At 43.5% G+C, this 25,611-nt stretch overlaps 1 protein-coding gene across 7 annotated transcripts in view; it reads right to left on the bottom strand.

The window, feature by feature from the left end:
• The window catches only part of LOC147105722 (voltage-dependent calcium channel subunit alpha-2/delta-1-like), an 856,467-nt gene that overhangs the window by 469,325 nt on the left and 361,531 nt on the right, over positions 1–25,611 (bottom strand). For 4 of the 7 annotated variants that reach the window (XM_086010354.1, XM_086010358.1, XM_086010357.1 and 1 more), the window contains exon 5: positions 3,787–3,831. In XM_086010354.1, coding sequence (XP_085866480.1) covers positions 3,787–3,831 — 45 coding nt within the window. Of the gene's footprint in view, positions 1–2,266; positions 2,303–3,786; positions 3,832–25,611 lie in introns of all 7 variants that reach the window. The other 3 variants (XM_086010352.1, XM_086010353.1, XM_086010355.1) reach the window with 1 other exon arrangement.

Here is a 25,611-nt window from a genome sequence, read left to right as displayed (position 1 = left end):
TAAGGGGTAAGCCATTTAGGACAGAGATGAGGAGGAATTTCTTCACCCAGAGAGTGGTGAACCTGTGGAATTCTCTACCACAGAAGGAAGTTGAGGCCAATTCATTAAATATATTCAAGAAGGAGTTAGATATATTTCTTAAGGCTAAAGGGATCAAGGGATATGGGGAGAAAGCAGGGACAGGGTACTGAACTTGGATGATCAGGCATGATCCCATTAAATGGCTCGAGGGGCCGAATGGCCTACTCCTGCTCCTATCTTCTATGTTTCTGTCTCAGGAGCTAATCAAAAGGCAGAATTCTTACAGACAGCAAACAAGGAAGTGAGTAAGCCCTTAAAATTCTAACTTTTTAAAATAGTAGAGCAAAAGGAAGACTGGGGCTCTCGCATGGGGAAAAGGCAAACCTGAAATAAAGATGGATAAATCTCTAAAAAAAAAATTAAATTATTTTTTGAAAAGTTCCTTGAAAATGTTAATTTTTATTCAAATGGACAAATTTCACACTGCACAAAATTAAAATTAATTTTCCAGGCCCGCACCCTTTGTTTAGCAGTCAATATGCTGTTAAAACCCCAGTTACAGCTAATCCCTTTGGGTCTAACTTTCAGTGGGGAATTTAACGGCGTAATTACTGCGGAAAAAGCCAAAGTTTTCGTCCGTTTCAATGATTTGGTTGATTACAGAGATTGCTGGCTGTGTGTGTGGGGGCGGGGGTCACAGCGCAGCTTGACAGGCGGCTGCGCCACATCCCGAAGTCGCGGTCAGTTTCAAAGGCGGAATGATGGGTGAACACTGCCAGTTCGCCGCCATCCCCACCACAAATTCCGGGTCGCGATGTTCAATGTTGCTGCTCGTTGCAATGTGGGAGCTCCATAAAAGTGCTGGTCGACACAAAAAGCTGTTTGGGAGTTCGCCCAAAGCTGCAGTTCATCCCTAGATCTTTCTCTCCCGCACTTTCGAACGGGAAATAGCAATTGCAGAGTTTGCGCAACTTTTTATACACCGACTTCAATCGGCCTCCACAGATGCAGTAGTCAGGAAGGGAAGCTGTGATTTTGAAAACACCATATCTCAATGAGGTCGAACTTAAGTAAAAGGTTGTTGCTGATGTCTGCCCTTCAGCAGCTGGAGATTTTACATTGTTGGAGTACAGCTTCTAGAGCTGGAAGCCAAATATTGCAGTAATCCCGCAGAGAATCTACCTACACATTCCATGTCAGGATTGGAGCATCTTTTAAAGTGCCAAAGTTGCAGATTGGTCTGCTGATAAAAAAAAAGTCAATCCTTATAAGGGAATATTTTCAGAAATGATAAAAGCACAAACATGTTGGTAAAATAAAAGTTTTTTGTATTTAACCGTTGAAATTGACATAAATAAACAGTTAATACAAAGTTGCAGCCAAGTAGTTCAAATCACAAAAAACAACTATATCTGCACAGTTGTTTTTCCTTAAAGCTGCAAGACCTGACAGTTTTTCTTTTTCAGTTAATTCTAAGTTTCCTCCCCAAAACAGTCCTCATTCAAAAGATATACGGAAAGGAATGGTCTCCAATGCTCTTTAATCATTGCCTTGGTCGCATTTTAAAACCCTCCAATAATGTTAGAATGGGTTCCCAGTTATGCAAAATAAAAACCAAACATTTACAAGATTCAATTTGAGTGGGATTTATTTCTTCTTGTTAACTGACCTGCATTCCTTAATTTGGCAATGCTGGTAACACAACATTGTGATCCACCACCGAACATTGTGTCAATTAAAAAGACAAAAAATGTGCTCAAATGTGTTTTATGCCACCAGAATTCGAAATGTTCCTGCTGATGTCCCGCCTGACTCCATTACCCAGGCAGCACATGGTGCAGGTAGAGATCCTGGGCTTAACCACTACGTCAAGCCACTCTACCAGACAGGTTTGGAGCTCTGATGTGGTGCCATTAGCAGTCAAGTAGCTTGCCAAAACTCACCACAAGGCTCACACATGAAGAATGGGCACTAGGGTGATGCGATGGAAGGCTTGTGGTACCCATGGAACCATACCCCAAGCAAGAGACAGCCCCTCCGGATCTGCAGGAGGGAAAATCGGGAGCGGGTGGGAAGTTAAAAAAAATAAAATTCCACAAAGAAAGGAATGCAGCTCCTTCAAAATTATTCTGGGAAGTACTTCAGAATTAAATTAAAAAACTGTAGGCTGTTCTACCTTTTATGAGTTCTAAATCTAACTGTAATCTAAATTCACTAGATCGATGATCTAATAAATCCACATAACCTGGAACCTCCTGAATCCGTAGTCTTGCTTTAAAACCTGTAATAATGAACACTGTTACTAAAGAAAATAACTTAATTTAAACATGCAGTTCTCAAAGTGTTTGTCACATAGTTGTCATATACTAAGGGCTGCTTGGGACATTTACTGCTTCTCTGCCTTAACAGTGCTCAATATACCAACCAGAATTTATTCTCCGGGATGGAATTTCCTGCGGGGGGCGAAATCAGGAAATTACACCCGAAATTACACCCATTTTGTTGCCATCTATTTACACCCGAATTTCCTGCCAATTTAATTAGCGTAGGTCGGAACATAAACAACCGGAAATCCACATAACAATCGAGGCCCGAGGAAAGCACTGAATTCACACCATGAATTTTTTTTTAAGTATGAAAATTAAAGTTTGAAATTCATGCACATTGGCCACGGCATGTTTAAGAACATGCAATTGTGGACATTATTCAATTTTTAATCTGACTTATACTGTTGCCATAAAAATACACTGAAGAAATAGAAAAGACAGTGCAAGTCTTCGTGACAATACATTTTTAAAAAATTGCTCAAAAAGCAATAGAACAGTAGAAAAATGGCTGTTCTCTGCTGAGCATAAAATTCTGAGCTTAATCTTACACCTGTTTTGAACCAGTATAATAGCAGGATATTCATGTGTACAGTTCTTTATCCTTGGGGGGGAAGAACAGTGCCATTATAATGAGCTGAGATGTGTTCGGGGAACTGGGATCAATAGAGGGGCATAAACGAGCAAGGAAATTTGGGAGTAGGTATTTGCTTCACGCCCAATTGCATGCGTCTCTGAGCGTAAATACACAGGAAATTCCCCCACCAATGGGTGGTACTGGAACTTATTAAGTTTTTGTTTATATACAAGTCACCACATAAATGATGACCATCAAGTATTGGGACAATCTCAGGCATGTAAGCGCCTCCAGCATTATCTCCGGTCACACTTAGGGTGAACAGCACAAGATACACAGCACATTCTGCAGCAACTCCACCAGAGGAGATAACTAGCTATGTCACCCAGAGTCACTGATACTAGCCTCTTTAGGGGCTCTAAATAAAGAAAACAGTAAGCACGGTAGAGAATTATGGCAATAAGAAAACCTCAGAACTTCATGTGAGCTCTACAAAAAGAATTTGCATCACTCTGTAAAATGCTTTATTGTTTATTAACTCCAAGACCCTTGCATGATCAATGTTAAGATCATCAATAATTACAGTAAAGCATATTTTCAATCTTGATTTTTTTCTATTCAGCCTTATTGCTGCTGATTTAGAAATTGCAGTTCTTGCTTAAACTAAAGACCATACTGACCAGGACACATAAAAGATTGTTTTCCTCTTTCAAGGGGAGGGTAAGACGAGCACACCTCTTTTTAAAAAAAAAGTGCAATCGATTGTGGAAGCTCAGGCATATAATTGATTTTTAACAAAATAAGTGTTCTTTTTTCTTTAGGAACAGTACGTGATTCAAACCCACTGGTTTGACTCATACTTACAGTCGTAAGGTCATCTTTTGCATTGTAGTATATCACATCATTATCCTAATGAAACAAAGAAAAAATGATAATTAGTATAGAAAAAGTTTGCACCCTTCTTGAAGTAATCACGACAGTAATAAAATAATTACATTCCTGAAAATAGGGACCCAGGGTCAATACAATTACAAGTATGACTATATACAGTGATGTGGAATCACTGCAGTGCCATCTTAATAGTGCCCATGCCCTAAAGAATACATTTTATATCTATCTACAATATTCAAAGTCTTCCATATGGCGCACTTCCTGTACACTGTAGCCAGACTATCCTTGGTCATGATTTTTCGGTCATGCTTTATATGTCAACATTTGGGCACATTGTCATTTGACTCAAAGTAAAACAGGAATGAATCACAACAGGAGAGGCAGGGAACGCACAGATCGAAAGCAAGGGAATTGGGTAGAAAACTGGAAATAAGACATTTCTATAGGCTTATGGACACAACCAATCCTGAATGACCAGTCAGGTGAATCTACCAATAAAGAACAATTCAAAAAAGGAAAAAAAAAAGTGAACCAACCAAGTAACTCAAAACGTTATTTGAAAAAACTTCTGTCTGCCATTGCTTCTCGTAACTTAAATTTCTAATGACCAAAATAAGATTTGAAACAAAATATCAAAAAAGTCACATTTCACAATAACATGATTAAATCTATCTGCTGAAATGTCTGTTACTAGCTTCACTAAAGTTTTAATTGAAGTGTTCAGCTTTTCCCAAAAGCCTGTTTGGATTGGATATTTGTGGTTTTTGTGCACTGTGACAATGTTAGCTGAAGGCAGATTCTGCAGTCTGAGCATATGCAGTGTGCACAATTTTCCACGTCATTCAGTGTTCCAATGTTTCTTACCCGCTTCCAGATTTAATTGCTTGTTTTTCAAAACTATTTGAAGAAAACCAGAGGTCACATTTCAAAAGCTTTATTCAGCACTGCCGAATATTGACCTCCACCAGTACAATTTGCACACCATCTTACAGTACTGTGTGTGCTCAACATTAAGAATGGTAAGGGAGTGCTACACTGTTGGAGGTGCTGCCTTTCAGATGAGACATTAAACGTCTGTCCTCTCGCGTGGACGTAAAAGATGCCATGATCCGACAGTGCAGCACTCCCTCATCACTGCACTGGAGTGTCAACCTCGATTTTGTGCTTAAGTCTCTGGAGTGGGACTTGAAGCCACAACCTCCTGACTCGGAGGCAAGAGTGCTACCGACTGAGCCATGGCTAACACCCACGTACATACGTGCATTTAACATACGGGCATGTTTTGTAACAGTAGGGGTTTTATGACATGCAATATACAATATATTATCAGACCCATTAATTTACTGTGCCTGTCAAATTTTGTTATTGTTTGATGGCAATCTTCGATTTTTACCGATTCAACAACTATTCAGTGAAGAGCAGGGGAGGTGTCCTGGCCAATATTTATCCCTCGACCAGCATCACTAGAAAAACAAATTATCTGGTCGTTATCACATTGCTGTTTGTGGGATCTTGTTGTGCACAAATTGGATGTTGCGTTTCAACATTACAACAGTGACTACATTTCAAAAGTACTGCAATGTCTGTAAAGCATTTTGGCATGACCTGAGGTCGTGAATGGCGCTATATAAATGCAAATCTTTTTTTCCCTTTTATATACAGCCTATTATGTCACCAGTATAAACCATGCTCAAATCAGCACAAAAATGTCACCCCCTAAGGCTTGGCTAGAAAGTTCCTCCATTGATACACATATTGCACGCTGGGCAAATGAACAGTAAAGGATTGCACCAATCAAACCCGTAGGTTTTTAAGGCATCAGAACCTGAGTGTAGACAATACACCTGAGTTTCACAGCCAGCATAAACCACACCCAGGCTACATACTACAAGTGCAAAGGCAACATACTGCAGATGCTGGAAATCTGAAATAAAATGCTGAAAATACTCAGCAGGTCAGGCAGCATCTGTGGAGAGAGAAACAGGGTTAACGTTTCAGGTCGATGACCCTTCGTCAGACCGGCTGAGAATTTCCTGTTAATATTCCATACTACAAGTGTGCAATGGTGATGTATCAGATCACACTATAACAAGCTTGTCATCTAAGAAATTAGTCCTTTTGTCAGAAGTTCATAAAATAAATCAATGTTTTATTAGTCCAGTTAAAATGAAGGTACCACTGGAACCAGACGTTTTGAAGATTTTGCAGTAACAGAACCTATACTAACATGTCTGCACAATGTGCACATCATACGATAATTTAAATCGAAGTGCACATGCACGAATAATAATCCATACTGATCAAATACCGGTCATGAATTCTAGCATAAACTAGGTCAGCAGCACTCATTATCAGAAGAAAGATGAATCCTAGTAGGCAGTGACTCATGCAAAGTGTCCAAGGTTTAGTCTACAAACAGGGCTGTGGACTGCTTATGTGGCTGAAAGGCTGCCCATTTTCACCAGGTTTATTCATCAAGCTGATCTAATCTGCAGTAGCAGTCTTCCACATCTCATGCACTATTTTCAGTTGACGTCACTCAAACTTGTGTCTGGTGTGACTGCATTAACCGGCTTCATTGAGCGTTCCTGTCATCGCACAGCTAGAATTGCCAGGGTTTTGGAATAAACAGCTGGTTCATATAATTGAGGCAAACTCCACAGCGATTTCCATTTTAATATTTTGCTACAGTGTACTGCTGTGATTTGTGATGTGGACCACTGGCTTTATATTGCGAGAGTCGCAGTGCCCAGTTTTGTAACTTCGCTGGTTTTGGTTTATTTATGTACATATGGTCGCGGTCCCATTGTTCCCATGGAGTAACTGGAAAACAAGCCCACACCACTTATAGCAGAGCTGTCACCATCCATAGGGAAATGAGGGGGTGACAATAATAACCAGCCAAAAGATAAAAGATTGCCAACCTCAGATGGGGGTAGTCAGTCAGGATTGACTACCAAAACAAATTCTACCCAATCATATTGCAGCAAGGGAGGGAAATGGAGATCCAGTTACCATGTTAGCTCCCCTAAAAATAGCATTTCCAACAATAAGCATACAAAAACATTCAACAGTTGAGAAATCACAAAAACGTACCTGTTATATTCATAAATAAATCGACGTTTTCATTATGAACAGCTAGATTCAGCTAGTCATTTATTCAGCCATGTGGACTAGTGCACAGCATCCATCTTGACTACTGCCTTGTGGGTAGCCCACTACTTAAACATACAGCTCCACCTAGTGTACCATTCTAGAATGACATGTTACTGATCATTACATCCTCCTTTCTTTGAGGTTAAACAAAATCAATATCAATCAACTTTCAAGAAAAATGATAAAGATGATATCAGTAACACTTTATAGTTTTCTTTGTACTCAAAGATTAAGTCTATAAGGCTTTTTTACTTCACGTGTGGATCTTCTCAGCACAGGTAAGTCTGATGTGTTTGCATGAGAGCCTGTATGTGTGTTTGTGTTAGATTGTTCTGGTGGTGAGTCACAAGATTCAGTTGCGGCATTATCATCAATTTGCTCTTGGATAGTTTCTTGTGTTTTCAGGAGGGAACGGCGGTTCCTCCTGAGAATCTGTCCTTCCTCAGTTCTAACAGTGTATGACCTTGGTCCTACTTCCTCAAGAACTGTAGCTTTCCTGTTCCATGCATCTGGATCCTCAATCCTGACAACATCATCCCTTGTCAATGGTTTCAGAGTTTTGGATGACTTGTCATAGTGTGATTTCTGTTTCAGCTTTAACAGTTGAAGTCTCTGTCTCAGTTCCTTACTCTGCTTTTCTTTTGCACAGCAGGGTAGCGTGGTGCGCAACTTGCGACCCATTAGGAGTTCAGCAGGTGAAGAACCACAGTCTAAAGGGGAGGCTTGGTAGCTCAGCAGGGTGAGATAAGGATCAGACTTGCTTTCTGTTGCTTTCTTCAGTAGCTGTTTGAGAACTTGAACACCTTTCTCTGCCTTACCATTCGACTGAGCATACAGAGGACTGGATGTGATGTGTTGAAAGTCATAATGTGCTGCAAACTGTTGCCACTCCTTACAGTTGAAGCACGGACCATTGTCGCTAACGGCAAACCTGGGAATTCCATGTCTGACGAAGAAGGATTTGACATGCATTATGACACTGCTTGCTGATGTGCTTGAGAGCAGCACCATCTCAGGATAGTTAGAATAGTAGTCAATCACTATTAGATAGTCTTTACCATTCAAATGAAAAAGGTCCATACCAACCTTTTGCCATGGTGCTGTTGGTAAGTCAGCTACTATCATTGGTTCCTTTGCTTGTTTGTTTTGGTGTTTCTGACATGTCTGACATTTGCCTATCATGTTCTCAATGTCCTTATTTATGCCAGGCCAATAAATAGTGTCTCTTGCTCTCCTTTTGCATTTTTCAATTCCGAGGTGTCCCTCATGAATCCTTTCGAGCATGTCTCGACGTAGAGCCTGTGGAATGACTATTCTGTTCTGTTTTAGTAATAGTCCACTTGCGACACTCAACTCTGACCTGATGTGATAGTACTTTGGACAGGAACATTTTGGCCAACCATGACGAATGTTCTCTATTACTGTTTGTAACACTGTATCTTTCACTGTTTCTTCTGCTATTTGCTTTGATTTTGTGTCTGACACGGGCAGCGCAGCAGTGACCATACTCACATGAACATCCACGTCTTCCTCAGTAGAGCTCACATGACTCATTGTGGGTGCTCGGGATACTGCATCTGCTAACACTATGTGCTTGCCTGGTGTGTAGGTCAGTTCAAAGTCATATCTTTGCAGCTTCATCATGAGTCGTTGAATCCTTGGATACTTCTCATTCAGATTTTTTTTTTTATGATGGCAACCAGTGGGCAGTGGTCTGTCTCAACTGTGAAGGTGGGAAGTCCATATATGTAGCCATGGAACTTTTCTAGTCCAACTACTAAGCCTAGACATTCCTTTTCAATCTGGGCGTATCGACACTCAGAATCAGTCATAGACCTGGAGGCATAGGCAACAGGCTTCCAATCTTCACCCTCTGCTTGTAGCAAGACCGCGCCTAGGCCATCTTTTGATGCATCCGTTGACACTTTGATTCTCTTTGTTGGGTCAAAGAAGGTGAGTACAGGTGTGGTTGTCAGCACTGTTTTGAGTTTCATCCACTCTTGTTCATGTCTTTCTGTCCATGCGAACTCATTTGTTTTATGTAGCAGGTCTCGCAGACAGGCTGTCTTGGCTGACAAGTTAGGAATGAACTATCCAATGAAGTTTATCATCCCCATGATGCGTAGCACTCCTTTTTTTGTCAGTGGGTTGGGGCATGTTGAGTATGGCGTTTACTTTTTCCATATCTGGCTCTATTCCTTTACCAGATAGATTATCTCCTAGGAAAGTTACTTCCTGGACGCCAAACTGACACTTGGCTTTGTTGAGCTTCAGTCCATTCTGGCGTATGCTCTGTAGCACTTTAGTCAGTCTCTCATTGTGTTCTTTCAGTGTGGAGCCCCAGATGATGATGTCATCAACATAGACCCGAACTCCTTCCAGACCTTCAATTATGTATTCCATCGCTCTATGAAAGATTTCAGATGCAGATATTATCCCGAAAGGCATTCTGAGGAAACAATACCTGCCAAACGGTGTGTTGAAGGTACTGTATTTGGTGCTCTCTTCATCCAGTTTTAGTTGCCAAAATCCTTGTGAGGCATCGAGCTTTGTGAAGTATCTGGCACCTGACATTTCACTGGTGATTTCTTCTCGCTTGGGAATCTGGTAGTGTTCACGTTTTATGTTTGCATTTAAGTCCTTTGGATCCATGCATACTCTTAGATCATTGTTCTTTTTCTTTACACATACCATGGAGTTAACCCAGTCTGTTGGCTCTTCGACTTTCCTGATGACTCCTAGTGTGGTCATTCTGTCCAGTTCTTTCTTGAGCCGGTCACGCAGGGGTGCTGGAACTCTCCGTGGAGCATGTACCACTGGCTGAGCATCCTCCTTTAGCTGGATCTTGTAAGTGAATGGTAGAACTCCAAATCCTTTGAACACATCCTGGAAATTACTCACTACAGAATCCACTGATTCATCTGGTCTGCTTATGGCACAGTTTATACGGTAGACTCTCTTGACCAGTTCTAAGTCCTCACAAGCTTTGTCACCTAGTAGTGAATCAAGTCCTTCAGCCACAACAGAAAACATGAGATGATGCACTTTGTCTTTGACTGTCACTTTAAGTCTGCATACACCTAAGCTATCTATTTTCTGTCCATTACAGTTCTTCAGTAGTACTGACTTTTTCTGTATTTTGGGCTTTTCTTTCATATTTTTAATGTCACTCATACTGATTAAGTTTGCTTTTGCCCCAGTGTCTAGTTTCAATGTAACTAATGCTCCATTTACCTGCAGTGGCATCATCCATTTGTCCTCTTTTACTGCATTAACTTTATGTTTAGCATTGTCCATTCCTGAGGGCTGCACATTTTCTGTATCCTTTTCTATATTGTCACGACACCATTCCTACAAAAAATGTCTCACTTAAATCAGTGTCCTCAATCACATTGACTTGTTGCCCTTTCTTTGTTTTTACTTTTGAAAAGCATTGTTTGGCAAAGTGATTCTTTCCATTACATTTTGTGCACAGTTTTCCAAACGCTGGGCATTGTTTACAATTAAAAGTTCCATCCTCCGATTGCTTTGCATTTCTGTTCTGCCTACGTTTCTTCCCCTTGTAGGACACAGCACCGACATTAGCACTGTCATTCACTACAGTCGCATCATTATTAATTTCACTGAAAGTCTTTGTGTGCTGCCGATCTAGCTCACTGGCATGGCATATTTTCACAGCATCCTCCAATGTTAGTTCGGTTTCTCTCAACAAACGTTCCCTGACTTTTTTATCATGAATACCAAACACAATCTGGTCACGAATCATGGATGATTTCAGTTCAGAGAAATTACATGTCTGTGCTTTCAGTTTCTGATCGGTCACAAAGCTATCAAAAGTCTCATTTTGCTGTTGTGTCCGTGAACGGAACACGTACCTCTCATAGGTCTCGTTCTTTTTGGGAGAACAATGTGTATCAAACTTCTTTAGCACATCGTCCATTTTTTCTCTGTCCTCCTCTTGATCAAATACAAACGTATTAAATACCTCTATCACCTGCAGGCCTGCAACCGTGAGCAGTAATGCTATTTTCCTTGCGTCTGGCATCATACTGAACCCGATGGCGGCAATGTAGAGTTCGAATTGTTTTTTGAAAGTCCGCCAATTGCAGTCGACATTCCCCCTGAGTTTCAAACCCTCCGGTGGATTCAAATTCTCCATGTCGCGTTTCACAATATTCAGCAGATATTACCAATCCTGGTACCATGTTATGTTCATAAATAAATAGACGTTTTCATTATGAACAGCTAGATTGAGCTAGTCATTTATTCAGCCATGTGGACTAGTGCACAGCATCCATCTTGACTACTGCCTTGTGGGTAGCCCACTACTTAAACATACAGCGCCACCTAGTGTACCATTCTAGAATGACATGTTACTGATCATTACAGTACCCATTCCCCATCTTCGATTAGTGCCAAATTCCCTCCCCTTTCCTGTATGGCTAGATACATCCTGCTGTGACCCGCATAAACTTCCCTGACCTTGAATACACCCTCCCTGCTGTGACCCAATGTTCTGAGCTAAGAAACTCCACACTAACTCCCATCAGTCACCATGGGGATCAGCCACGATCACAATGCATATATAAAAAGCACATTCTACTGTGAGGTTATAGAATTCTAGAATGTTTACAACACAGAAGGAGGCCATTCGGCCTGTCGATCCCGTGCCGGCTCTCTGCAAGAGCACTTCAGCTAGTCCCACTCCCCTGCCGTTTCCCCGTAGCCCTGCAAATCTTTTTCCTTCAGGTACTTATCCAATTCCCTTTTGTAAGCCACAATTGAATCTGCCTCCACCACCCTTTCAGGGAGTGAATTCCAGATCCCAATCACTCCTCATGTCGCCTTTCGTTCTTCTGCCAATCACCTTAAATCTGTGTCCTCTGGTTCTTGACCCTTCCACCAATGGGAACAGTTTCTCTCTGCCTACTCTAGACCCCTCATGATTTTGAACACCTCTATCAAATCTCCTCTCAACCTTCTCTGCTCTAAGAAGAACAACCCCAGCTTCTCCAGTCTATTCACGTAACTGAAGTCCCTCATCCCTGGAACCATTCTTGAAAATCTTTTCTGCACCCTCTCTAAGGCCTTCACATCCTTCCTAAAGTGCGGTGCCCAGAATTGGACACAATACTTCAGCTGAGGTCAAACCAGTGTTTTATAAAGGTTCATCATAACTTCCTTGCTTTTGTACTCTATGGGGTCGATTTTCGTGGAGCCGTCAGGCGGGGTTTCAGGCGTGTGGGGGGGGGGGGAAATCCCGACTTCGGGGGTCCCGACACCATCCCGCCGAAAACCCCGCTCCACACAACTTTCAGAGGCAGCGGGTACCTGCCCCGCACTGGGACCCGCCGACCCCAGGCGGGAAGGGATTAGTGCCAATTAACTGCCTGTTAACAGGTAGTTAACAGACAGTTTTTAGCCTAATCCCTATTTTGTGGGGTTTCGTGTGGGTTTCCCGACGGCTCCAAACCACGCCAGGTTAGAGCAGGCGGGCCGTCGGGTTGAAGGAGTTGGAGGGGTCGCGATGTCGGCGCTCAGATGAGTGATGGGTGCATGAGTCTTGCAAAGGTAAGTGTGTTTGGTGTGTCTAAAGTGTGTAAAGAACTTTTACTTACCTGTACTTACCGTCACAGCCTTTCTTCCTGTAGCCGTCGGGAGCCCATCACTCAGCCGGCACTTAAAGCTGAACGGCTGCGATCTGTGAAAAGTGACAGCCTTCAGCTTTGAGTGCCGATGTGAGTTCTAACTGAGTCTGTGCAGAAGGACTCATGTCAGAACTCAGACTGTCAGTGTTTCACAGCTTGCAACAGCTGTGAAACACTGATATTTCATCTGTCAAGAACGCTTGACAGATGAAATTGCAGTCTGTGACGTCACCTGTTGCCGGGTGGCCCTTAATTGGTCTGCTGAGCCCGCTGGGCGGGCTCAACAAGGTCAATCAAGGGAAAATTGTACGGATTGGCCGGACGTCGATGTAGGCGGGACTAAAACCCGAAAGTTGTAGTCCCGCCTTCTTCCCGACAGCTTCGGGAAAAACGACCCCAATGCCTCTATTTATGAAGCCCAGGATCCCGTATGCTTTTTTAACCGCTTTTTTGACCACTTTCTCAACCTGCCCTGCCACCTTCAATGATTGGTGCACATATACCCCCAAGTCTCTCTGTTCATGCACCCACTTTAGGATTGTACCCTTTAATTTATATTGCCTCTCCTCGTTCTTCCTACCAAAATGTATCACTTCACACTTTTCTGTGTTAAATTTCATCTGCCACATGTCCGCCCATTTCACCAGCCTGTCTCATGTCTTCTTGAAGTCTATCACTATCCTCTTCACTGATCACACTATACTTCAAAGTTTTGTGTCATCTGCAAATTTTGAAATCGTGCCCTGTACACCCAAGTCCAAGTCATTAATGTATATCAAGAAAAGCAGTGGTCCTAGAACCGACCACTGGGGTATACCACTGTATACCTTCCTCCAGTCCGAAAAACAACCGTTCTCCACTACTCTCAGTTTCCTGTCACTTAGCCAAGTTCATGCAACATAAACAGGCAATCAAACTACAAGTCCCAGAAACTACTGCATGCTCCCGGGCCCTGAATTACCCTGCATCCTCACGCTCCCACTCCACAGCAACCCCAAGACCCAAACTTTGACACTCTCAAGATCTGCCATTATTTGTCTCATTTATCGATTTTATCTACACTGTTTGTAAGTATTACAGGTTGCTTCCTTAGTTTCTGCAAATGTTGTTAATTTACTTTGGGTTTCTGAATGCAAGTCAGTTATGCAGTTCAGAAACTTTCAGAGTCCCAGCATCAATCCCTCGGGCACACCACTCTGTACTCTCTCCCCGCCCCCAGCACCACCCACCCATCCATCCATCCATCCTTCCCCTAACAATTCCCCACTGCTACCTTTCTTTCAGCCAATTTCCCTTCCACATCCAGGTTTTATTTAAAATTCACACTGCTTTTAGTCTTTCATGCAGGACTCTCTTTCATTTGGAATGTAATTTCTTCCCACTAGTCCATTTTATTTGGTGTTTTTTCATCTCTTCCTTTCATTGTAATTAGAGATTGCGACTTGAATAAAAAACAGGCTGATGCAACATATGGGCCCAAAGCAATCGTTGCAATCTGCATAATGCATGTTCCCCAAAGAGGTCCATTACCATTTTTTATGCCTGCCCATAACAGTACAGCTTTTATCAAATTTTTCTCAACTGTATTAATCCCATGGCCCTCTTTATATTGTATATACTCCACTTCATGACATAGAACAGGATCCCCTTCTACTGGAGGTGTCAAGGGCTGCAAGCTTGAATGTACATGGTGCAAAGCCAGCCTGACCATGTATCGCCAGATCTGCTTTAACTACCTCAGCAATATCTCTTCTTCCTCTCAGCAGCAAAATCCTCTTACTACTCCAGATCATCTTGTAGGACACAAAAAACCCAAGCTCCTCTTCTCCAACACAAACCACCTCCACTGACTTCACTCCCTTAGCTCCTTTATGCTCATCTCAGCCAAATGCAAGAACAACTTCCTCATCTCCAAAATTGAGGCTATTAGCTCAACTGTCGCAGATACTTCCAGTTAACCACCTGAAAACCCAAACCACTGCCTCCACTCCACCCCGCTCCTACCCAACAATTTGTTGTTTCTAACCCCAGCTCTCATTGGATTCATCTCCTCTATCAGACCCACAGGGGCTTGTGGGGGTGTGGGTGACAGCGGTATGGGGGTTGAGAGAGGGGAAAAAAGAGTCTGGTGTCAGGGGGAAGAGGGAAACTGGTGGATTGAGGTTCGGGGGAGAGAACGAGAGAGACTGGGGGTCAGGAGATTGGGGCTTGGATAGGGTTGGGGAAGAGAGGGAGACTGATGTGTGCAGGAGTCGAGGGGAGATTGGGGCTGGAGCGAGTGGGAGAGGGACACTGGGGAATGGGAGTAGGGGGATGGGGGTTCAGTGGTAAGAACTGGGGAAGAGGGGCCAGGACTCCGGCGGGTTAGAGGGAGATTGGGAAATGGGGTGGACATAGGATCCAGCAATTTGTGCAGAGCCCAGAGCAGCAGCAGCGTGACAAGTTAGAATGGCACTTGGGGTCGGGGGAGAGGGAGACAGAGGACTGAAGGTCAGGGGGGATTTCCTGCAGAGCTGGGAGCATCAGCAGCAACAGTGTGGTGAGTGGGACTGGCACCAAGACAGGAGCAGCCAGTAAACAGGTAAGTGAAACCTGGGGACTTTACACCTGTTGAAAATGGCACTGACTGGGAAGCCTGACTGCGCCTTGTGCAGTGCAGGGGAATTCTCGCTGTAGTTACTGGGTGAATATCAGCGGGTTATAGGGTTACTACTAGTTACAGGTAGGATATTGGGATGTTAGTCTATATGTAACTAGTAGTAATAGATGTATCAGTGAGTTGTTTTACTGTTATGAGGGGAATCTGAATGTTAACAGTCCTATTTTTAGATATCAGTACAATTTCAGTGCGTTACTATTAGTTACTGGTTGAATCATATTCCTTCCACTTTCAGTTGCCCCTTTTCCCTGCCCTCGGATTCCCTCCTTCACCTGCTCATGGGAGGCCTCCTGGTTCTTGGAACTTCCCGCAAAACAGCTGCTGGCGGGAAACCACAAACAAAAATACTCAACTACAAGGGACACAACCTTGATATGGTAAATGGAATAACATTTGCAGATGTCTTTTTGGACTCGAGGGAATTCAAGGGATATGAGGATTGGACGGGAAAGTGGAGTTGAGGTGGAAGATCAGCCATGATCTTATTGGATGGCGGAGCAGGATATTCCTGCTGCTCATTCTTATGTCACGCGGCAATAATGGCACAATCTATGACACAGCCTCTTCTGTCTGTCCCCATAACTGGAGGAGCTTCCATGGTGACAAGGCATCAAAGAAAAAAAATGAGGAAAAAAACACAAGGGAACAATATGGCTTACAAGATCGCCTAGCATCACATTAAATCTGAAAAAACTGAAGATAAGGTCTGGGCTTAAAGCTAACGTCACCGAATTATATTTGTGAGCTGATTCAATTGAGGAACAGAGCAGGAACTGTTAATTCCTCTGTAATTATATTCTTTGGTAAGTAGTTTAATCACAGGCCCTCTTCAGAATGTGTACTGGACTGCTTTGATATCGAAATTAGGTTACAAGAGCCTGTGCCAGGGATTAGTGCCTTCTGATGAGCCAATTTGGAGCAACATTCAATTAACGACATGCTACGAGTAAATATTAAAAACTAGGAAATAAAACACAAAGACATTTTAGAACAAAATTATAGTAACAAATCTAAAAATTCTTCAACTGTGAAATAGTTCCATGTCGTCCTTCTCTCCAAAGTGTTAGCGCACAGCAAATGGTGCCAGATGACCTAAACACGTTTTAGCCACCTCATGAAATCCCATTGGAGCCACGTCTAAATTTAAGCAGTAATTAAGTAAAGGTTTAGGAAGCTAATGCCACTTTCGGTGTGTGGCTACAAAATCTTTAATCCAGTTAATCCTAAACACTAAATTTGTAATGAGAGACGTGCCTGCAGTTGGCACAAAACCTCACCTCAAGCAACCTCCCAGCTCATTAATTGTTTTTTTACCTCACGCAGGTAATCACTCCCCTTCCTGTTTATCAGTTCAACTCAGTGGAATGCACGATCCGCGACGGAGGGGTAATTACTGCTCCCAAGCCACCGCCAATCATCCTGAAGCTACCTACAAGGAGATGCACAGAGTTGGCCATGGAAGGCCCTCCTTTCAGGCACCGCGTGTAACGGACAGATGTTGTGGGATGACTTGTGTAAATGAAAATGATTTAGATCGACATCTCTGCTCAATATTTACAGTAGAGGCATTTCATAAATTGACTGACAGGAAAAACTGCAGATCATTAAAAAAAACTGGAGGAGGGTTTGATTCTGCAGAATGAAAAACTGTGTAGCTGTGTGCAATATCTCTCACTGAGCACGGACAGATTATTAAATAGTGTTTACACAAGTTGTCAAGTTTTACAAGAAAATTATTTTCCGATGGCAGCTTTATTTTATACACCACAGTCCTAGGACTGAGCACTGCGGCCATTACAGCATATGCTTACCCAGATTCTATTTAATTAATGTCGATAGTCCAGATTGTGAAGTGGCCAGTCACATATGGCATATGTCAAAAGAAAGGAGAATAGATGCGAAGGTTAACAAAGTGAATTTTGTTTCGATGATCTGGGAGCAATTGCTTTGGTTTAGAATCCTGCTAAATATGATTGCAATATGTTCTGATTATCACTCCATCATATCTACACAACCAAGAACTCCACAGGCAAGAATCTTTCGGGGGTGGGGGGGAGGGGGAAGCAGGAAATAATGTGAGGAGGATCTCTTCATTTGAAGAATGACTACTACACCAGAGATGAGTGAAAGGTTTGTCTTCTTTGAGAGAAGCATCTGAATGGGAGGAGAGGAGGTCTAATCTCAGGTGTAGTTAGGCACTGCTCTGCCAAAATGACAGCTCTCTTACAGCAGTCAGTTTTAGACAGTAATGCTCGTTGAAAGGGTGCATATTAGTCTAAGAAGTTTCCCTGAAGATGGTCTTCGAGAGCAACGTGCTTGAGGCTTGCTAGGGCTTGATGCCAGAATTCTCCTAGCTATCGAGATAACAAGCATGATCCGTCTGCTGGAGTGTCTGGAGCTTGTCTTTATCTTGCAGTGGAGAGCTGCACAGTTGCAACCAATGTCAACAGAAGAAAAATATGTTGTATGGAGGGAAGAGGAAATATCTTATACCAAGAGAATGTCACGTTGATTTTAGCCCTTGAAGGGTCAAACATCCTGTTCATTTACATTATTTACCTTGCGGAGAAAACAAATGAAAAAGTGAACATTGGGGCCAAACACTGGTTCGACCTCAGCTGGAATATTGTGTCCAATTCTGGGCACCGCACTTCAGGAAGGATGTGAAGGCCTTAGAGAGGGTGCAGAAAAGATTTACAAGAATGGTTCCAGGGATGAGGGACTTCAGTTACGTGGATAGGCTAGAGAAGCTGGGGTTGTTCTCCTTGGAGCAGAGAAGGTTGAGAGGAAATTTGATAGAGGTGTTCAAAATCATGAGGGGTCTAGAAAGAGTAGATAGAGAGAAACTGTTCCCATTGGCAGAAGGGTCGAGAACCAGAGGACACAGATTCAAGGTGATTGGCAAAAGAACCAAAGGCAACATGAGGAAAAACATTTTTATGCAGCATGGGGTTAGGATCTGGAATGCACTGACTGAAAGGGTGGTGGAGGCAGACTCAATCGTGGCTTTCAAAAGGGAATTGGATAAGTACCTGAGGGGAAAAATTTGCAGGGCTACGGGGAAAGGGCAGGGGAGTGGGACTCACTGAAGTGCCCTTGCAGAGAGCCGGCACGGGCTCAACAGGCCGAATGGCCTCCTTCTGTGCTGTAACCATTCTATGATTCTATGATTCATCAAATGTTTGAACCATCTGAAAGCTGATCCTTGCCTCCACCTTCTAGTTGTTGCAGGTTTTGGAGACTTTTTAATTTTATCACCTTTAGAGTTACTGATCTAAAACAAATGTTTTTATTAAAAAAAAGTATTTGGCAAATTCTTTAAAAAAATGTTTTTGGAGAAAGCAGAGTTGTGTATTGTGTTCCTCTCAATAATGTCACAGTGATGTGATGTTGCATTCCCACTGGATTTATGTCACTGGATCACAAGTTAGAAATTTGCCAGTCACATTTTGTGAAGGTGATGCCCCTTTAAAATATTGATTTTTTATTCCTGGTTTAGAAAATGTTTGTTCAGGCTTCAATTAATCTCCTATTGAAAGATCAGCTGGTCATTCACTTCATTCCTGGTAGAATGCTGCTGGCACAGAAAGGGAGCTGTGTTTTCCTACAAAGCTATAGGCCTAGAAATTCACTGCCCTTAGCACCGATTTTGCGGCGCTAGAGGGCCTAGCGCTGCAATTGGCGCCGGTTCCTAAATTGCCTGGGGCCCTTCCGCGGCAGTAGACCGGTAGCGCTGCGCCGGCACCGATGACGTCATCGGTGTGCGCAGCGTCCCGGTTGCCGTGGTAACCCGGCCCCAAGCCGAAATTCAGTTGCGCCCGCCTCGCCCGTGGCAGGCGCAACTAAGACTCTGGCAACAGAGTCTTCCCCCAGTGTGCGCCGGCGCATAAAGGTGGAGCGGCGGCCGGCCACGTTCCCGGCGGCCGCCTGCCCGCACCTCCCTTCCCGGACTCCTGCATTCCCCCCCCGCGGCCCTGATCAGTGTCTCATGCGAGCCCGGCACTTCCCCGAGGTGCCGGGCTCAGATCTCGGGTCAATCCGCCGGACAGTTGTCGGCTGCAGGCAGCTCCTCCTTAACAGGAGGAGGAGGCCTGCAGTTCCCCCGCCTGCCGCACCGCATCGGGTGCCGCAGCGGGGGATTAGCGCCGGGAAACCCAAGTTCACGCCCGTTTTGAGGCGCTAAAGGAGGGTTTTAGCGCCCGCCGCCGTCTGGGCCCGGCGCACGCGAATTTTCGTCGGGCGCTGCCGCATTACCGCTGGCGCAAACTTTCTGGCGCTACAGCCCTGGCAAGACCAGAACCCAATTTCTAGGCCATAGTCTCTGCACTCACAGAGTAATTCAAGCACTTTAAGACATTTCAATAGCAGTTTATAACTCAGTCATGGTCTTTTTTAAAAAGTGTCTGCTAAAATTTTTGTTTACAATGGATAGACATCACATTGTGTCAGTGACGTGCAATAGGATTGTGAGAAAAAAAATCCACCCTAGCTAAGGAATTTTGCTCAATAATTCACCACAGGTAGGCAGATCAGCAGTTCACCAATATGCCATAAAAGGCCTCGAGGCCGTATACTATCGAGTGTTCCGGAAATGTAAAGTATTATCAGTTCAACATTACGCTCGCCATTAAAAGAACCACTTCTTTGCTGGACCATGAAATTAAGGCTTTCACCAGCTCCAAAGGCCAGTTAATGACCAGATGACAGGCTGTAACGGCTCAGATGCGGTACAACCTTTTGTTCACTGTGGTTTTCATCAATTTAGAAATTCAGCCAAATATCTTATCCATATGCACGCTTTGCCCAATTCCCCTGCAACTTCAAGCTTAATTTGTAACTTTTGTGTGGAACTTCACCTCGGCGGGTGTGTGACGAGCGACGTCGGTGGCGGGGCCCGACCCTGCTGCTGGCTCCATCCCGCTGTCCAAAATGAATTTCCCTTGATGGGGCTTGTTAAGCCCCCACAGCGTGTTTCCCAGCCAATTAGAGGAAGCGGGTCTGATGAAGTCATTTGATGACACATCATCAGCTGGTTTCCTTAAAGGGACCATGTCCAGATTTATTTTGACAGTTGTGCTTTCAGCGTTCTACAACATTGAGGTGCTGCAAACACTGACAAGCATGGCACAGAGGTGCACGGCTGCACGCAGGCTCTCCCGTGACTCCCTCCATAAGTCACAGCATGCAGGGAGGTTCTCTACCCTTCCCATGGGCAGAGAAGACCTCCCTAGGAGATCAACACAGCCTGGTTGCAGATTGCAGAGGAGGGCACAAGCAGGGATATGGTCAGGAGGACCTGGGTGCAGTGCCGCAAACCTTTCAATGATCTCAGTAGATCAGGAAACGTTAGCACAAAGCCACACTCAACCTCATCCTGCTGTGCAACTCATCACATCCCCATCACTCTGCCTTCCCTACCCTACTCCTGCACATCCTTACTCACACCAACTTACCTTGCACATCCACCTATCCCTCTCTCTCTATATTATCAAATCCCCATCTCACTAGCCACCCCTCACACTCACCCTCATCCTAGTCCAATCATACCAACTAACAACACACAAGGGTAGGCACTTGTGTGTTTTATGCAATGTTCATGTAAAGTTTCTGTTAATGTGGTGTCAAACATTGAAACCTCTATTTTCAACACTTTGCGTTCTTGGACAGATTTGTGTGCACCTTTGGAAGTGGCTTAGTGAGTTGCAGTGAATAGTGAGACATAACGGTACCCCCCGCAATGGTGAGGAGTGTGAAAGGAATGGCTTGGGCATTGTAGGGATGCTTTCTGGTGTTGGTGTGGGGTGGTGTCAACCTGGCGCATCATGTGGCAGCCAGGGTGTACAGCATAAAGTTAAGTAAATCTGGTCATGGTGAGGCCTTCCCTGGCCTCCCAGGCAGCAGTGTGGTCGGGTGCTGATGCCCTCTGTCCTGTGCAGCATCAGTTGACTGCGGAGAAGGTTGGTGTTGTTGTTGGTGCTGCTGGTGTGCCTGGTGCTGCAGGAGTTGGGGCTGATCATGGTGGGATTCTGAGAACCAATGTGCGGGAGTATAAAGGGCACCCATGCTGATGGAACAGATGGGAGGTGAAGTAGAGATGACAGAAGCGATCTGTCAATGGTGAGAGAGGTAATGAGGTCAGACTGGATGGTGACTTGTGTAAAGATTTGCAGTATGGTGAATCTATTGTGGAAATGCAGTGAGGAATAGCTTGTGGCTGAGGGAAGATATCTCTGTAAGGTGGGAGCTTTTACTTGACATTTAAAGTGGAAAACTCATCAACTGACTCAATGGCCACTGACCTCCCGCCTCAGCTTCACAGATGTGGTCTAGCAACAGCGTGAAACCCGTGGGCGAGCTGTCAAATTCTAAAGGTCAGTTTAAAACTATTGTTAAGTGGCTATAAACAAGCCACTAATCATTTAAATTGGCTCCACCATCCATGCACGTCGTGTCTGCTCAGCGCTCACAGACCGGACATTTGGTAAAGGTGCGTGGCGGCGGGTTCTCAGCAGGGTCCCGACCCGCTGGGGAAAAAAAACACTTTCCCACCCAACCCGACACCAATCCCGCCTGCTAACCCCTCGGAAAATCCCGGCCATTGTGTTTACCATGGTTGACTGGTTTATCACTTCTTCAAAGAAATCAAGGAGATTGGTTAGGAAAGATCTCCCCCATCTATAGCCTTGTTTACTGAGTCAAATTGTCACAGGGTTTTGTAGTCAATCTGACAATCAAGCATAGATGTGAACAATCAAAAGTTAAATGGTATAAGCAAAAAGAGAAAAATATTTTGCAAACTCACTGTAAATCAAGGGGTAGAAATTGCTATGCATTGCACCCATTTTCCAGGTGTAAAACTGCGCAACAATGACCAATTTAGCAATAGCACAGCTATCTGCATGCGTGATCAGTCCCATTTTTCAGGCATCCCTGGTGGCCACCTGAAACAGGTGTTAGGCCCCTTATATATGTAAATGAGGGTGGTAACACCTGTTTAAGCTCCCCTTGTCAAAACTGGTTGTGGATGGGCAGAGCAACAGCCGGGCCTGCTCGGCTCAGGATTCTTCAGCGGGCCCTGTGCTGATGGGGCCTTGGGCACCAAGGACATGCGATGAAAATATTCCCTTTTACACCACTCAGAGAGTGGTTGGGATCTGGAAAACCCTACCTGAAGAGGAGGTGGAAGCTGATTCCATAAATAATTTTAAAAGGGAGTTGGACAGGGATTTGAGGATGCGGAATTTAGAGGATTACAAACAAAAAGCAGGGGGATGTGGGACTAAGCACAGCTGCTCTTTCAAAGAGCCAGCACAGGCACGATGGGCCGAATGGCCTCCTTCTGTGCCATAAGTTTCTATGATGCTATGATCTACGGTGTTCATTTTGTAGCTTCACTCTGATACCTCAGCTGCAAAATGGTTTGAAACTAGAACCCTTCAAAATAACCTGTAAAATATGCTAATATTGCCAACGAAGCATTAAATGTCTGAAGGCTTGTGTCTAAACAGTCGAGTTAATTGAAAAACATACCTGTTAAAACAATTTCCCATGGAACTATCTGACAGCTCTATTACTAGCATTTCTGGATTCCAACCTGCAATCTGCATTAAATATTTATTTGCCCTATCTTTCATAAACAGGAGTTTTTGCTTTTGAAATAAAACAACTTTCCAAAATCAATAAAACTGTGTCTGAATCATTGATAACTGGGTGGCAGACGGTTGATCTATTTCCACTCTTTCAACTCATTTGGCAAGTAAAACCAAAGCCAAATTGTAGTCTTTCTTTATATGTAAATTGCGACTCAAACAGGTTAAGGCAGCCAATGTGTATAGGATCATGTTACCCTCGAGAGTGATCCTGGCTGTGTTTGTAGCTACAACCCATCTCGTCCAGTTACAGGGGGGCAGCGGGGGTGAGGAAGAGCCTATCTCCAGCAGAATGCAGGGAAATTAGCATTTTTAGTATCATTGACCACTTCTAGAAGCTAGTTTAAACTCTCAGAAGAAATCTTCTCCACAGTTTCCAGGTTACAAATTGCCTCCTGCAAATTCGAATTTTGATAGCAAGAAATGTTAATATGAAATCAACACACAGCACTTTGCCCCCATACAGAAAAATTTAGAATGAGTTACTAAAGTCACCAACTGATATACAAAGAGCATCTTCTGCACCTGCACACCTCTAAAATGGATAGGGCGTATTCTAGCATGCCGTGCACTGTGGGTAGGGACATCTGCCATTAATCCCAATCATTGCAGAATGCATCCTATTAAGATCCTGCCCGGGGAGAATCATGTTTGGAGAAGGAATGCAGGGTGGGGCGCATAAGCGATAAAATAAACAGGAACATGAGGGCTCGGGGCCCCAGCACCACGAGGGATATGCAGGTTACCCACGTATAATGTCATAACTACCAGCCACCCCGCTCCCACTTTGGTAAACTTAAGAGAAGGGTTTTAAAGTGAAATAGTGTTCATTTATTTTTACTTTATTAGGAAACAAAGATCAGGAGAAATGTGAAATAGACTGCCGATTCACTGTCACCTGTTTTACACTTCCACACAAAGTCAGAGGGCCGGATTTTGCTGTGAAAAGAACAGTGAGGCTATCTGTGCTCAATGTTATTTATGCGCAAATCGGACAGCAAGTTCCTGTGAGCGCACATGCGCAGCTAAAGGTGAAAATCCAGAAGTTGCTGTCCGCGGTGCGCCACTCCTCCATAAACTGCATGAAAGCAGCATCTCACCGTCTGGGTCCCCATCGTGACGTTCCTCTAATGACGTCGTAGATACGGACTAAACTCATCACAGAAAATAAGTCAGGTCATTCCAGTCCAAGTACCCTTTTAACGGTGTGGTAAGTGTTAATTACTGCCAAACAACCTCTCTGGCACTGAAAATTAACTTAACACATGTGTGGAGTCTCAATCCTTCAGATTTTAACTATTTTTGGAGATTTTTAAACAAATAATTTAAATTATAACTTTTTTTGTTACTGTTCCTTTCTGTCTCTTTTACTTCTCTCTCTTAATCCAGTCTTTCTTTCCCTCTCTTTATTTCGCTTTCTGTACCTGATTTAACAATGAATTCACTAATCTAATGGACACTTCCTGGTTCAGACTCTGCACTGCTTATTAACGATTCTTCAATCTGATTGGTTAAAAAGATACATTTGTTGCTGTCCCTGTTCACACAGGTCCCAGATGCCCTGTAGAGGGCGCTGCGCCATTAGGCTATCCCGCTGACAGCAACCTGCTGTGCAAAACCCCACGGAAAGTCTATGCGCAAGTGCAAGTAAAATTTGGCCCAAGATCTACCCCATGGGATCAAATCTTCAAAACAGCAGTTAATTTTAACCAGCATTAATGCTTAATAATACTAACATTGCATGTCAGTCACTAATGATCGTGCATTTTGAGCAGAAATGGTACAATTTGGATTCTGCCAGGTGCAGTATTTTGATCCTGAATGGACATGTCGGACAGTGAAATACACAAGTTCACTATCAGTGCTCAGAGCAACTGAGATTCCAGTGGTAAACACGGCCCTTGATACATCATAAATCAGGCTACTGGGTTTCAGTTATCACAGAAAAACAAACAGTAATAAAAATCCTGAAATCGAAAGTAATAAAAAGGAATTGAACTTACTCAGTCACCTTAATGCAGTGACCCTGGTCACTGATCTTTGATTACTGCTACTTTTCAGCTGTATGTTATTTTTGAGCAGCGTCAGTGGTTTTTTCGAAGTAGTTAGGTGCTTATTGCAAGTCTAATGGCTGAATATGTTTGAGAAACTTTAAAGGTCTGCACTAGCAAACAAAAAATTGTCCCTTTCAATCAGTAAGTGGTACACAGTGATGGCTTGAAGTGTTTGAGCTGTTTAGTCTGCATTGTCTAGAGGGAGCTATTGAGTCCATTTTAGCAGAAACTAAACATGGAGGCAAATACAGAATAATATAAAAGTTTGATTTCTGCATGGCTGCTCATCTCTGGAGTCATTTTATTCTTAAGAAGTGTTCAGAGTATTATAAGGTAAGAAGTGATTGTAAACATGAATGCTATTTCATTTTTGCCTTTTTCTCCCCTTTTCTTATTTCGTGAAGCGTTCACTGCTGCTGGGGCCTACCTGAAAGATTGGCTCAGCTACCCAATGGTGCCAATACCATCTCTATTCCAGTAGATTAAGAAGTGCAAGCCCACTTACATATTCTCCAGCCAAGACAGCCATTCCGATTTCAAAGTCAATTGACTCAGGGAAGTGTAAATGATTCATATTCATTCTTAATTAATAAAAGAAATACCTAGCCTATGGGAAGATTTGCTTCAGTTTG

The sequence above is a fragment of the Somniosus microcephalus genome, chromosome 17 (genome assembly GCF_052327205.1).
Source record: "Somniosus microcephalus isolate GS21.2 chromosome 17, FLI_Smic_1.0, whole genome shotgun sequence".
Classification (NCBI taxonomy): Eukaryota; Metazoa; Chordata; class Chondrichthyes; order Squaliformes; family Somniosidae; genus Somniosus; species Somniosus microcephalus.
This window is presented reverse-complemented; position numbering and strand designations above follow the sequence as displayed.